Source organism: Charadrius vociferus, unplaced genomic scaffold (genome assembly GCF_000708025.1).
Source record: "Charadrius vociferus isolate BGI_N301 unplaced genomic scaffold, ASM70802v2 scaffold262, whole genome shotgun sequence".
Taxonomy (NCBI): Eukaryota; Metazoa; Chordata; class Aves; order Charadriiformes; family Charadriidae; genus Charadrius; species Charadrius vociferus.
The window spans coordinates 4072182-4086625 of record NW_009647218.1 but is presented as its reverse complement, the minus strand read 5'-3'; the positions used below and the strand labels follow the sequence as shown (position 1 = coordinate 4086625).

The 14444-nt window shown below is 37.8% G+C and overlaps 1 protein-coding gene across 1 annotated transcript; it reads right to left on the bottom strand.

The window, feature by feature from the left end:
• Positions 1 to 2408: 2408 nt before the first annotated feature.
• On the bottom strand, positions 2409 to 9733 carry LOC104281547 (anterior gradient protein 3 homolog). Its single transcript, XM_009879567.1, has 7 exons — positions 9628 to 9733; positions 7073 to 7136; positions 5360 to 5412; positions 4630 to 4706; positions 4318 to 4381; positions 3223 to 3306; positions 2409 to 2458 (listed from the first exon to the last, which is right to left on the bottom strand). The coding sequence occupies exons 1-7, from the start codon at positions 9731 to 9733 to the stop codon at positions 2409 to 2411; spliced, it is 498 nt and encodes a 165-aa protein (XP_009877869.1).
• Between the last annotated feature and the right edge of the window lie 4711 nt (positions 9734 to 14444).

Sequence of the window (14444 nt, the reverse complement as noted above, 5' to 3'; positions counted from 1 at the left end):
TACAACTTTCAGATCAAGCAAGTTGACATCCATCTGCTCACAGTTGAGTAGAGCGTAGGAGATATACAGGAATTCAGTGCTTCCATAAGGACCAAGATGTATTTGATTTGAGAATCTAGTCTTTTAACTTGATACCCTACCTGCTGCATCATAGATGCTAAGAGGGGAGCAGGACAATACTATCCACTTTAATACAAACCTGCACCAGCCGAAGTAAATCTATGCAAGTATGTATATCTTACTAGCAATTGTTATCAGCAGTGAAGAATGAATAAACCTGATTTTGACTGAGTGGGGGTAGCCAATATATGCCGTCTCCGGAGAAACCAGAGCAAAGGCTACACATCTGGATTTCTCAGGACAGTAAATTCACTGACATCAACCATAGGCATGGGATATGGGCTGTTTGGCAACTTACTAGTGTTAAAGAGAGGACAACAGGTTTGTTTTGCAGCTGCTTTCCAGATCTGAAATGGAAAGTTTTTGTTTCACACTGGAATGAAAGCATATCCATGCAAATACTTCCACAAATATCCTTCCCTCAAATATCCATCCAGAGGATGAAACCTTAGTCTTCTGAATCTTGAGTAGGTGAAGCAGGCTTTGGCTAATAGTGTAACGATCACACATTTGATTTCCTGCCTGAGTTGGAGCAGAGGTAGTTTCAAGCCAATGTATCCCATAATCTTGTCTGATGTTGAAAATTAATGTAAATTTTCCCCGCAACATGACAGAAAAGACCTGCCGCTTTCCGCCTAATCTTTTGGTAATATTTTGAATCTACCATAATTAAGCATTTCCTACTTTGTGCTGTGCTTCTCCCTAAAGTAAATCCTCTCTCAACCCTACTTTGGAATTGCTGCCTTGGCTATCCTGTGTCATCTCTGGCAGTTAACTCACATCCCTTTCTCATTATCATCTCTGGCATGCTCGAAAGAGGGTATGCTCACAGGCTGGGAAATTAAGTTTAATTTTGTTTCTAGCATTTTCCCACAGGTTAAAAAATCATTTAACTGATTATTAAGACAATATACTGCTAATGACTAAATTACAATTTATTTTTTTTTTCTCTTAGCGTACAGGTTATTTATCACCACTCCATTGTAATATACTCTTATATCCAAATTTTACACAGTTATGAAGACATAGATAGGCACAATATAACTCATTCATGACAAATTAATACTCGGTATTGTAAATTAGCAAAGATGTCCTGCGAAGATCCTTCCTTCATTGCTTATAGGTGTATTTAGAGAGCATCATAGGAAATGGCAGGTAGCACAAACAAGTGCCACTGGCACTTTGCACACAACATATGTGCTTTTACTGCAGGTGAATCACTTACTGTCTTACTATAGTGGAAAAGCACATTTCTGGGAGAACAAACTATTTCAACTGATTTCAGCTTTTTATTCAAAATGGGCATGTGCCTTTGCCTATGGTCATCCTGGGGAAATTTTGTGAAGGCTTTGTATGTACAGATCCCCTCACTGGGCTGCCACTATCATGTCTGGGTTGGGATGCTACAGAAAAAGAGGGAATGTCCTGGGATGAGCTTCACATGACTCAAGTGCTATTTAAATGAAAAAAGCTAGGACAAGCCTGCTCATTTTTCACATTCCAGACTTTACAAGCATCACTCAGCCTCAGGAATGGAGTTCTGGGACTATCTCCTTCCACTTCTCTTCCTTCACTGTATCTTTATCATAGCAAAACCTGTAGCTCCTATTTGATGATTATCACCTCGCTGAGATCACATGCTCAGTGTGAAGTGTCTGTTCTGTTTTCAGCTATCAGAATAATAAAGAATTATGCAGAAGAAAGCTAAGCCCACATCACTTTTTTCTTTTTCTATATAAGCTATTCCAAAATCTATAGGAAGACCCTTCCTATCTGGTCTGCCAGCAAAGTTTCTTTTCCTTTAATGAGAAATAAGTGCATAAAGCAGAGGTACACCAATGACTTACAAGCTTCTTGCAATAAAAATAAAAATTAGGAGCCATGATGCAGCTATTAACTTCTATAATAAATTGCAAGTAGACATCCAAAAGATTGGTTATAACTCTTGGTCAGAAGTCATAGCTGGCTTAACAAAGTCATAGTTGGATTGATAAAATACAGCTCAAGGTTGCTGCACTTTAAACCATCCCTTTCAGTTATTCAGATAACTAATTTCAAAGTGTTTAATAGCTTTCCCCTCTTGTTTTCCAAATGGGTGCAATAGTCTTTCTATGTTTGTTCTTCAAGTTGTACATATAAATTTCTTTTGAAATCTGATATACCAAAGCTGTTTGGTAAGAGTTCAAAATGCTAATAGAGACAGAGAGATTAACTAAAATATTTTAAAATGTTATGTTTCCTAATGCAGCTTCACCTCGCAGAGGCTATGGCCATTTCACTGTTGCTGGTTACAGTTCTGTCTGAATGAGTCGTAGTGCTTTCTTCATGTTCTCTATTACTGAAAAAAAATAAATAAGAACTGTAAAAATGTACTTAAAGTGCATTGGTACAATTAAAAAAACCCACCTTGTTTGATTACTAAATTGTTCACATTGGAATTAATTTATGGTCACACATTATATTTTAGAGCTTTCTATTGTGAAAATTCTGGCATTGATACTAAAGCAGAAGGTAAAAAGTTTAATGAATCAAAATGTTTAACTTAAAGGGATTTGACAAGACTCCTTTCAACTCCTTCACTTCTCAACAGCAAGCCTGGTAATCAGATGTGACGTGCATATTTGTGGTGAGATACTGCATCGGTGTCAGATAGATGGTGTAGAGAAAGGACCAGCTCAACCTGAAAAATCACATTCCTTTCTGAAATATGGGTGTTAGGTGGTACCCAGGTCACCACCAGCGTTTCTTTTCTGATTCCCTCCCACCACTGGCTGGTTACATTGTGCAGCTGGATACCTTTGAGCATAGTGACTTTCACCATTCTCCAACAAACTGCTCAGATCTTGATCCTGAAAGTTCTCCCCTGTGATCTTTCAACTCCTCTTACCTGAGTAGTCCCAATAAATTTAATGGGACAATAGATGTGCTTAAATGTTTTGCTAGAACAGGTTAGTCTATTATAATTTACTGCAAATACTCACACACAGTCCTTATTCATTACTTTGAGATCTTAACATGTTCTCAAGCACAAATGATTGCAATGGGGTCCATCTGGCTGTTTACAATGTGAAATGCAAAGTAACACAATGAGGGGCCACTTACAGAATGGTATGTCTTGTGGTTCGTAAGTGTAGAGCCGGTTGGAGTATCTTCCTGTGATATCAGCTCTCACTGTGAGAGACGGGTCTGAAAAAGTAATGGTATTAAACACTGCTTTCCATGGCCACAACAGCTGAGGGTGATGTGGGTGGCAGTACTTTGACAGCCGTGCTTCTGAAGTGTTCTGTCAGTTCAAACCAAATGCTCTTGGAGAAGTCCTGAACAAAAGCTGATGCTCATTTTTATATTATGCAGTTATTTTTAAGTGATAGATTACACAAGCATTCCATTCATATTTAAAGAAAAATATCCTGTTTTACAAGTTCTGGGTTTACTTCAGGAGAAGCCAGTTTGACTGGATGCACACAGAGTGAGGGTCATGTGTACATAATGCATGACCTACCTAGAGCTTTCAGAATGAAAACCTTGCGATTCTTAGTGATTCCATCATACAAGCAGGTTGTCGTGGACATCTCTTCTCCCAGTTCCCTTTGCTAACTAACTGACTCCTGTTACTATGTTGCTCTTTGTCTGAGCGTGGGCTTCATCTCACTTGACTTTGGATGCCACCACAGAGCTAGTCACCCAAGGTTCCCTGTACAGTCAGTGAAAAGGAACAGGCATTCTGGGGCACCATTCATTTGATCTATTCCAGAAGTCAGCTTTACAATGGCATAAGTTATTCCTTAGATGCCACCGAGTATTGACTTGCTCTGTGGTAACATCCACACTGTAGACATCTACGTTCAGTCATATATTTGACTGTTTTCAGTAAAGTTTGTCTTATAACAGCATTAGCAAGAAGCACAGAGAGAGCAAAAGTCCAGATGCTAACAGATATTTCAGCATCTTGCCCCCAAGTGCAAATTCGGTACCCTCCAGAACGTATCTGTAACCTGAGGAAGTTTACGAGGGTCAAAGCCTGCGACAGAGGGAAAACTGAACTCAGACATGCCAAGTTCCAGACTAACGCCATGGTAATGATAAATTTTGAGCTATTTTCTTTTTGCAAAATGAATCATTTTGATGTCCCCAAAGGAAGACACTGGCATAGATTCAGATATCACAACTTTGAAGATACATTAATATTGTACATACCTACAAACATGATTCGAGGCACGTATTGTCCATCAGGTGACAAATTTTTATCTGTGGTTTCATGCTGGCAGAGAAATTAAAGCTAGTTATTAAAATATTTCTGCGAATTTTGCTGAAGTAGTACCACCTGTGAATAGTCTTGTACCAGAGCACAAAACCAAAAAAGGTACTAATTGTGCATGTATACACATGTGCAAATGCTTGTAACAGAAATGCCAGAGATATTTAGCTAAAATGACATGAAAAAGCAAGACTAAGAGAAAACATAGGCCAAAAAAAGATACTGGTCAAACTGCCCCAAACCCTTCATACCATGAGATTCAGCATAACAAAGTTATTTTGGGCCATTTCCTGTATCTCTTCATTTTCGGCAAAAGCTTTCTTCAGTGCTGGAAAAGACAAGATCATTTTGAAGTGCATCACAAACATCGCCTTTCCTTCTCCGTTTAGGCACCATGCTGGCCGGAGACTGGCCACATTGTTCCTGTCTCTGCTGAGTCACATTCCTGTGGAGACACTTCAGGGCTCTATCACTGCTTTTGGGGTTTTTTTTTTGACCCATGTCAGTATAACCTCCCGACTATGAAAATGGAAGCTCTCTTCTGTTATTTAAGAAGCCTGTCGTTTCAATGAATACCATGTCTCAGCTTGACAAAAGTGCATTATTCTCAGAAAATTCTTATTAGATTGATTTCAGCAGCCCTGTCCTCATCTCCTTCTTTAGTTACCAGTTCAGGAGAGCTGAACAATATTTAATCTGTTCAATGAGTCAGTAGCAAATCTGTGTCTGTTAATTTAAACCGACGAGTGCTGCATTAGGGATAGCAGGACAGCAGCACTGAGTATTTTTCACTTTCTTTGTTGGGTAGTTTCATAGTGGAGTTTTTGTAAATAATAGTAATAAATTCTTAGCTTTTCAAATACATTTTCATTTACCTATTTCTTTAAATAATTTTCAGTAAGTGCAAGGTATATGTATAGATATGTGAGGTTTCTTACAAAAATATTCACAAGATTTTAACACTCGAAAAATCAAAATTACCTTGGCAGTATTGACAGTCTTCCAAATGATGAATTACCATCAGTGGCTTGTTACTTTATTAATAATAATAAAACATGTAGTTAGATCATTTGACAAGTATGCAAATGGGTGATTTTACTAGCAGACTGGAAAAGGCAAATTACATTTAATCTTATGTTAACCCATAGTAAAATCACACAGACATTCTGTAAAGAATTACAGACATTTTTAAGCAAGGAAAAAGAACACAACTCCTTTGTAAAAGAAAGAAATAGAGAAGTAGAATTGCTATATCTAAATAGGTTTTCTGAAGTAAAATATTCTAGAAGAAAGAAATAACAGAGCCATCATAATTTCATTCCCAGCTACTATATAATCAAACTGAAGAGGTATTTAATATTGCTTACGTGTGAATAATCTTAATGAATAGGAATAAAATAATTTTTATAAAATTTATGGTTTATCATCAAATACTTCCCATGAAAATTTTCATGTTTTTTAAGCTTTCTTGAACAGATATACAGTAATTTTTTTTTCTGTAAATAGTTTGGTAAGGTATTGTAATTTTATGGTTTTGGATGACAAAACATAAAACAATTCTGTGCATTTGCTCCTGCATTTTTTTAAACTACTTTTATTGTTTAGCAAATCACTTACTAATGCTAAATCTGCTATTTCTGTCAAGAATTGTTCAGTTCTGAGTCATTTTCACATAGTGTACATGAAATTAATTGCCTTTTATTTTAAAAATAATTTGCCTCCAATTTAACAATAGCTTATGCTACACTGTTATGATCTAAAATGAACTGTAAAAGAGATTTAAATAAGTATTGTTTTGAATTCTCAGATATATTTGCAGCTGAGTCCCAGAGAAGATTCAAACCGGAACTTCAATTTCTACCAAGATAGTGAGAAACTCTGAGTACATCATGCACGTATGCCAACCAATAAAGTGTTGGGGAAAATATCCGAGGCAGTAGATCACCATGCAAAGGCAAACGTAACCGATTTCCAGCAGTTGATTAAGGAAGAAATCAGAAGTATATGATATTAAAAAAACCCACAACCCAGTGCTCATTCAAATGACAACGCTGCTGTTGTGACAAAGAAATGACAATGTTGAACTATCAGCCCATGATAGGAGAGGCTGAGAGGGTTGGGGCTGTTCAGCCCGGAGAAGAGAAGGCTCTGGGGAGATCTTATTGCGGCCTTCCAGTACCTAAAGGGCGCCTACAGGAGAGTTGGGGAAGGACTTTTTACTAGGGCATATAGCGTTATGATGAGGGTGAATGGCTTTAAACTGGAAGAGGGCAGGTTTAGATTAAACATTAGGAAGAAGTTTTTCACTTTAAGGGTGGTAAGGCACTGGAACAGGTTGCCCAGAGAGGTTGTTGAGGCCCCATCCCTGGAGGCGTTCAAGGCCAGGCTGGATGTGGCCTTGGGCAACCTGGTCTAGTGGGAGGTGTCCCTGCCCATGGCAGGGGGGGTGGAAATCGATGATCTTCAAGGGCCTTTCCAACCTAAACCTTTCTATGATTCTATGATTCTATGATGTTGCTTCAGGGCCATAAGACATCTACAACAGCTTTCATTTATAGACACAAAATCTCTTTTGTTTAACTGGGTGGTCTGCAGATCAGTTGTGATGGTGTTTCTTTATTCTATTTCATTATAGTATATTCAGGTATGACCGATTAACAACTTTGTCTTTCAAACTATTTTTTAATCTCTTACCTTTTTTTTGCTTGATAAAGCCCTTCTTCATAAGTTTGTACCCAGGTAACTTCATCTCCCCACCCTAGAAATATAACAAAAGGATTAACTGGTGGCCAAGCAAGTAACTCATAACAAATTCAATTTTTTTATATTTATCTTTTTTCAGTGGTGCCCAGTGATAGGACGAGGGGTAATGGGCACAAGCTTGAACATAGGAAGTTCCATCTTAACACGAGGAGGAACTTCTTTACCTTGAGGGTAGTGGAGCACTGGAACAGGCTGCCCAGAGAGGTTGTGGAGTCTCCCACTCTGGAGACATTCAAAACCCGCCTGGACGCTGTCCTGTGCAATCTGTTGTAGGTGACCCTGCTCTGGTGGGGGGGTTGGACTAGATGATCTCCAGAGGTCCCTTCCAACCCTGACCATTCTGTGATTCTGTGATTCTGTGATCAATATTTATACACAAATACAGTTTGGGGTTTTTAGTCAAAGGTTCCCAAATGTTGTGGATTTGCTAATTCTGCATCTCCTGATAGGTGCACTGGAAGATTAAAAAAAAAAAAACCAAAAAACAAAAAAAACCCCAAGAAAAAAACCCAAACACCTCAGCTGGTCACGTACCCAGTTCAATTCCTTTGACAAACCTGTTAGATATCTTTCTAAATACTCAGAGGTCCCTAAATCAGCACCCAAATCCTTTATATCTTTATATTGTCTGCTCCATATTTCATGTAGACCCTGGGGCTTAAAGAGAAAGTTGGCTTATAAAAAAAGGAGAAAAAGAAAATATGACAGTCAAATAAGATCAACTTTAATATGAATGTCGTTAGAACAGTTGGGTTATAAACTTAACTCCTGAGTAATGAATTTCAATCCCTGGAGTTGCAAGTACTTAATTTAATTAGATAACTTAAAAGCATGTCTGTTAAATAAAAGTCTCCACTGAAACAAGATCCTAATGAATCATCATCTTCATAGCTCCTCTATAGCTGGTGATACACGGATCTCAAAAAGCAAATTGTCCATTTGGTTTCATGCCTTTAGATCCCAAAATAGGCCAGCCCCTGTGCAGTAGGTCCCTGCTTCCCAGGCAGTGTTGCTCCATTCATGACGGCCCTCGTGGGAATTGAAGAACAGCTTCTGGATCTGGACCAGGTTAAGGCTCTGTTTCTTCTGCTCTGTCTGGACAGTGCTTGGACCAGCCCTGGTTATGCAGAGATTTGTCATTAGCTTTCTCACGGGACAATTGCTTGTGACACTATGGGGTCATCTCTTCTTTCAGGAGAGGGATTGCAATTACAGATCTGTCTGGTTGATGGTGGGATTCTGGCACTTTGACCAGTACATTCCCAGCTCTGGCTGAAGTCAACTGCTGATGTAGTTAACTGCACAGAGGAGTCAGCAAGAGTAATTTTGAAGCAGGTTTAAGCAGTCCCCTTTGATCCATGAAAATTACAGGTAAAGTGCTCAAAGCATCCCAAAAGGCCTAAAATCAGAATTCGAAAACTGATGCTTGCTTTTTGTGACTATTTTTTACAAAATTGCCAGAAATGAAGGGATTTTGTTACCTTTTTAGGCACTTAGGTTTAGTGAAAAAAAAAATAATAAAAATAATCCTGGTCTAGGCAAGATAGGCACTAGATACTGCATTGAGGATAACATTTCTCTGGGGATACCGCTTACAAGAACTGATTTTCTACTTCTCTTTGGTTAGTCCAGGTGTTGCATGATTTTGTCAAATGCTCCCTGAGCAACTAGGCTCAGGTGGGACCTCTTGTCACAGGTGGGGCTTTGCCAGAGTCTTGTCTGGGAAGACCTCATAGGGGTGGTGTGGGGTCTGCAGGCTTTGTGCTGCTTGCGGAAGAGGGCAGGGAAGGAGCTGGAGATTTTGGGGCGTAAATAGGCCTGAAAGCAAAGGGAAGATGGAGAACAGGAAAAGACCTTGGTAAGCTATTGCTCTACTTGTATTTCTAAGGACTGATCAGACATAAATAACTTAAAATAAGGTCTTTAGTTAACACCCAGGTTGAAAATTATGCACTGCAAGGAAGTGAATTATTCACTGTAAGCATGACTGTGACTATCTGAAAAAAAAAAAACAAAAAACCATGCAGAAAAACCCCACAGTGGCTCAAACTGTTGTTCTGGGTATAAAAATGGGCCTGTAAAAAAATTGTTCCATAGCAACTGAAGGTAAACTGTGTGTCAGTAGTTAATAAGTTCCCTTAACAAAATAACTTTTAACTGCTACATGAAAGAATATTTTTTCACTGATATTCCTGTAAGTGCATCCTGATTTCAGAAAGTCAGTTTAGGTTATTTGATTTTACTAGGTTACTCTCAGTTACATAAATTGTGCAGGTTATATGATGCCCTCAACCATACCCTTAAGAAAATACTGATGGGGTGAAACAACACGCAATAAGAAGGTACACTACTTAAAGTGTCACTTAACAATAGAGAAACGCACCTCAGTAAGTGTATACGTGTTTTCAAGTGTATTCCAAATAAACACATTTGCTGACCTTTATGGTAAGGTAAGGAGGTAACTACGTACAGTAAATATACAATACCTCTTGACAGTGTCTGAGGTGCTCGTTTTTCCTTTTTGATTGCCATCGCAAGGTTGGAAGAGACTGCAATAAGCAGGAGAGACAAGGCCAACGTCGAATGGAGCATTATTTCTGTGAGAAGAACCCTTTCAACACAGCAAGGAAACTGGAAAACAAAGTAACAGCTTTAGTCGCACGGATTTGTCACCTGGTGCAGTGTTAAATCAATGTGTTAGTGGTATCCTACCAACCTATACTACAGCAACAATTTTGGTTATTTCTAGAAATGCCTTTTTTTTTTTTTTTGTGAGAAAAGTGCAAAATGGAGGTGCTTAATTTGATCATGCAGCACTGCTTTCAGCTGTCAAAATTAGGCTGCTGGGGACAGTTCTCACCGTGTGATCAGGGGAACAAAGTTCATTATTTCTGGTCACCTAGCATTTGATTCTTATGAACTAGTACAAGGTTGTAATACTGGATCATGAAATTTTCAAGACAGTGCTACTAGTTGTTCATTCTGTTAGTTTTTTAGTTTCAGTGAAATGTAACAGCACATGATCTTTGTCACGCATAACAGGTTTTTTGGTCAAAAGACGTCTCATTGTATCCTCCTTAATAAAACAGGAAAATTGACAAGTATTTGCCTCCAGTTATAATACATTTTAAATTGGCAAATCCCTCCAGAGTGTTGAAATTGCCATCATTTTTTTTAGCCTGCACTCTGTGAAACAGGATGTTAAAGATTTTGAGGGAAATGTCAACGAAATTTCCAGCTGTTTTTCACAGTGAACACTCAAAAAATTCTTCATGGCATTTTTAAACAGATTTTCAGCTCAAGTCCTGCTTAATAAGACAATCCATCTGTGCTCCTGGTTGTTCCAGTATTTTGAAGATGTTTACGTCTCTTCTTGACAAAGATCATTATAAGAAATTTAGTGACTTCTGATCTTGGTAAAAGTCAGAGAACAAAAGCGATGGTTGGGGAAAGGCATTACAAAGGCAAATGTTTTGAATTGATAAGTCTTCTCTCTCCCTGGTACAACCACCTTTAAGCATTAAAGCTCTTGTGTTCAGGTGAATACATGATGATTTGAACCAAGTTAAAAAATATGATGCGTGGAGCCCAGGATACTGCCCAGTCAGCTCATAAGTTCTCTCTGGAGATTCCACTTTTCAGAGGCTGAGCTTTAGGAGTTACCAGGATGATTCATTGAGAAAATGCTTTGACTTAAATAAACGAAATAAAAAAAAAACAAAAACAAACCAAAAACAAAAACCAAAAACCCTCCCAAAGTACTTTTGCTTGTAATCATAAAGAAAATTTCAAACTTGAATTTAAAAGTGAAGTCCAGTATGTAATTACAGCCCTGACCACTGGTAAAAGAAGATACTTTGTGCTTCTTAGAACAGAGAGACATGAAAAGTGCAGCAGCTTTTATCCTTGCTTTAATGAATTCCTCAACATTACTAACATCATTGTTGACAGTTCAATTTCTGGTGAACAAATTCAAATACAGCTTCCACTAACTGGCAATCTCAATACAAGAAAACCGTTCTATTCAAGTGACTTAAGAAAAAATTTGCATGTTAAAATGTGCAAACTCTTAGAAAAAAAAAATGAAGTCTTATAGTAAGAATTATTATCTTAGTAAGAAGTATTATCTTATAGTAAGAATACATTTCTGAAAAAAATTCCCTGCATTGCTAAAATGATTAATACATTAATTATATTTTTCTCCTCAGTCATGTTCACAACAGTTCCCCTTCTCCCCCACATAGCATCACAACTCTGGAGTTGTTCTTGGTTTCACGTACTTTCCTCTTTATGCTAGGTCATGTTAGCTATTGTTGATTCAGTTTGAGCAAGCAGTCTCCTTTGGAGCTTATTAATCATGTACATTAGTTTGATAATTGGAGATTATGGATATTTAATAAGATAATGTGAAGTTTGCCAGTGTTTCCTAAGGAGAGCCTGTAACTTTTAGCTAAGTCTGGGGATAAGAATTTTTTGGTAATAAAAATTGCATTCAAATTTTCCATGTTTGTGCAGACCACTAACTGTGAAAGCAAAAGCACATCATTACACCCTACTATTATACTCTTGAAAAATGAGTATTTGTAGCAATCCTATGTGAAAGTTAATAACTATCTTTAGTATCAGTTTTAACATGTTAAAATGCTATTTAAACATAAATAATTATGGCTTTGAAATCACATCAGATAAAGCAGGTATGGAATGGATGAATCAGTTCATTCTTTCATGATATATTCATGGAAAAATCAAAGTGTAAATCTCTTCAAGTCACAGGATTAATAATCTGAAGTTTAAATAATTGATTATCATCCTACTGAAAACCAATAGGGTTTTGGAAAGATAATTTATGGAGCTGTAGCTGGAGGCAGTTTAAATTCGACATCCTGAATTTTTGATGTTACATGAGCCAATGTTAGTTAATTGATTTAGAGAAAAAAATGACAGCCAATGCCATATAGATTGCCTTCACCTCTCTGTCAGAACAAACATTTTGCTAGCTAATCTCTAAGCATCTATAATTTGTCTTTTTTTTTTTTTTTTTGGTATAACTAGGCTTGTAATACATGTATCGAGCAAACCTCAGCACTGTACTAAAGGAAAGTTAAGAATGAGAGATATTTGCTTACCAGCAGCAATCAATTCTCCGGACAGAAAGTCCTTTTACTGGAACTGGTTACCTAAAAATCAGTGTGGTTTTAGCACAGAGCACCTGAGCTGCCCAGGTATCTGTGTAGCAACAGCACATTCACCTGGGAAAAACTGAGAGGAACCTTTTAGCTGAAAAACAAATTCACGTGTTTCCACCCTCCCCCTTCCTTTTCTGCCATCCCTCCAACTTTCGCTCTTATGAGTTCCCATGATTGTACACTGCATCCTTGGATTTCTCTTCATCTTGGCTTGTATCAGGTGTCTTGTATGAGGACTGAAAATAAATAGTGGCTTATGTGTGTCTGCTACTTCCCCCCTCAAACAGTTTGAGTCTGGCTTATGTCCAGTGAAAAAAGAAACCACCAATGAAAGCTGGAACTGTAGGTGCTTTTGTTCCCAGTGAATGGCTGGGTTCACTGGTGCTTGAAGATAGGTATGAATCTAATAGCAAGATACAAAGGTTACTTTGTGTAGAGGAATGTAATTAACAAATAAAAGGAACTTTTTTTTTTTGAGAGGGAAATAAAATTATTTATTTAAAGAATATGGTTTAAAGTATCTGCTTATTGCTTCTCCAAGTTGCAGTTTAAAAATGGTTTGATTCTTTGGACATGATGCTCGATATAATTTTGACCTAACTTCACTAATACAGGAAAAGTCCTTTATTCATCGTCTTTGCTCAAGGAAGGAATTAGCTGGATGACCTTTCCCACCTCCTTGGATAGCTTTTGCGAGGGAATCGGAAACAATCCTATTTTGGTTCTTCCCCTCCCATGTATTTGTTTATACGGATTGTATGGTTGCACTCTTTTCTCCTCCTTTTCATATAAAGTCTGAATTCTTATTTGTCTTTGATGCTTTGTTCTCCTGATATTTGTTGTCACTGACATGTATATGATTAATGACATATGGTTCTTGTATTATGTGTTATCAACTATTTTTGTACCAAAAGTGCAAAATGTGGCTTTCTCTATTTTCAGTGCTGAGTTATCTTTAACATTTGTAATGGACAACTCAAGCTTGCATTCCAGTTAAAAAAAAATATAGTAACTGTATTTAAATCCATAATACGATTAGCTCCTGGAATGCCTGAAAAAGACAGGAATGTAGTTTGGTTACAAAAGAAGTGCAGGCAGATATTTAAATCAAAGTGTTATATTACATTTATTCATTTAAATTTTAAGCAAATAAAAAAGACTCTCTGAAGTCAAACCAAGGGTGATCTAAAGAACATCCCTCTATCCAAGCTTTGGGTTTTCACATAGAAATTCCGGGCACTGAAGCTTCAATTCTTCTTACTCTTCAGCTAATTACAGCTCATTAATTAATCAGAAATATAGAAATTTTCCAAGTGTATCGCTGCTAAACCCTGAGATATTATGTTCTTCAACCCTGAAATATTGTGTTCTTTACTGCACAGGTTTCTTATTATAAGGACGAAAAGGGTAGTCGTTCAATCAAATTGATTAAAATTGGTGCAGAGCTACCTGCAAGTGTCCTTTGGCAGGAGAATGTTCAGCATTTTGTTTTTGTGTTTTAGATTTGAAAATAAGAATTTCAGCCTTTGTCAATCTTGCCGTGGAGAGGTTGGCAGACCTGGTCAAATAGACCTTACCAAGGTTAAATACTGGAAGAAAATGATTGTAATACTTCATAGACCCAAGCTGGATACCTTCACTACACCTATTGAGTCACTGCTTGTTAGGTGGGACCTTACTGGCTCTCTGTCCCTGCTTTCTTCTGCATGTGTTCAGCATCCACACCTGCACTGAGTGTGAAGCTGGGGCTTGTGCTAGCAGACGTGCCTTCCACCCCAGCTGTGCTGCCTGACGTTCACATCACCAACCTGTGCGGCAGCCGTTACCAGCCAAATATGGAATCTCTGCAGTAAGCACATGTTTCTGCACTTGTTTATTGAACTCGGCCAACTTTGTCTCCAGGGTAATGCGCATGGAAGGTATTTCCATTTTTCTCTTCCATTCAAGAAGATTCATTTTGGAGGTATGAGTAACTATGGGTTGACTGTGTATATGCAGTTGTATCCAGGTCGAGATTAGGAAAGGTAAGAACTTGCTAAATATAGGGCAAAACAAGGCAGCAATAAAGCATGTGAAGAGGACAGACTTTTAGAGAGAGAAAGACGTTGCAGAATAAC

Bases quoted from the DNA above. Each gene is read 5' to 3' on its own strand.
- LOC104281547 (XM_009879567.1), bottom strand. From the start codon at position 9,733: ATGCTCCATTCGACGTTGGCCTTGTCTCTCCTGCTTATTGCAGTCTCT. The intron at 4,707-5,359 runs GTAATTTTGATT...TGTCTTTTCCAG, and splicing joins AGACTGTCAATACTGCCAAG to CACTGAAGAAAGCTTTTGCC. The intron at 2,459-3,222 runs GTAAGTGGCCCC...ATTTTTTTTCAG, and splicing joins ACCACAAGACATACCATTCT to TAATAGAGAACATGAAGAAA.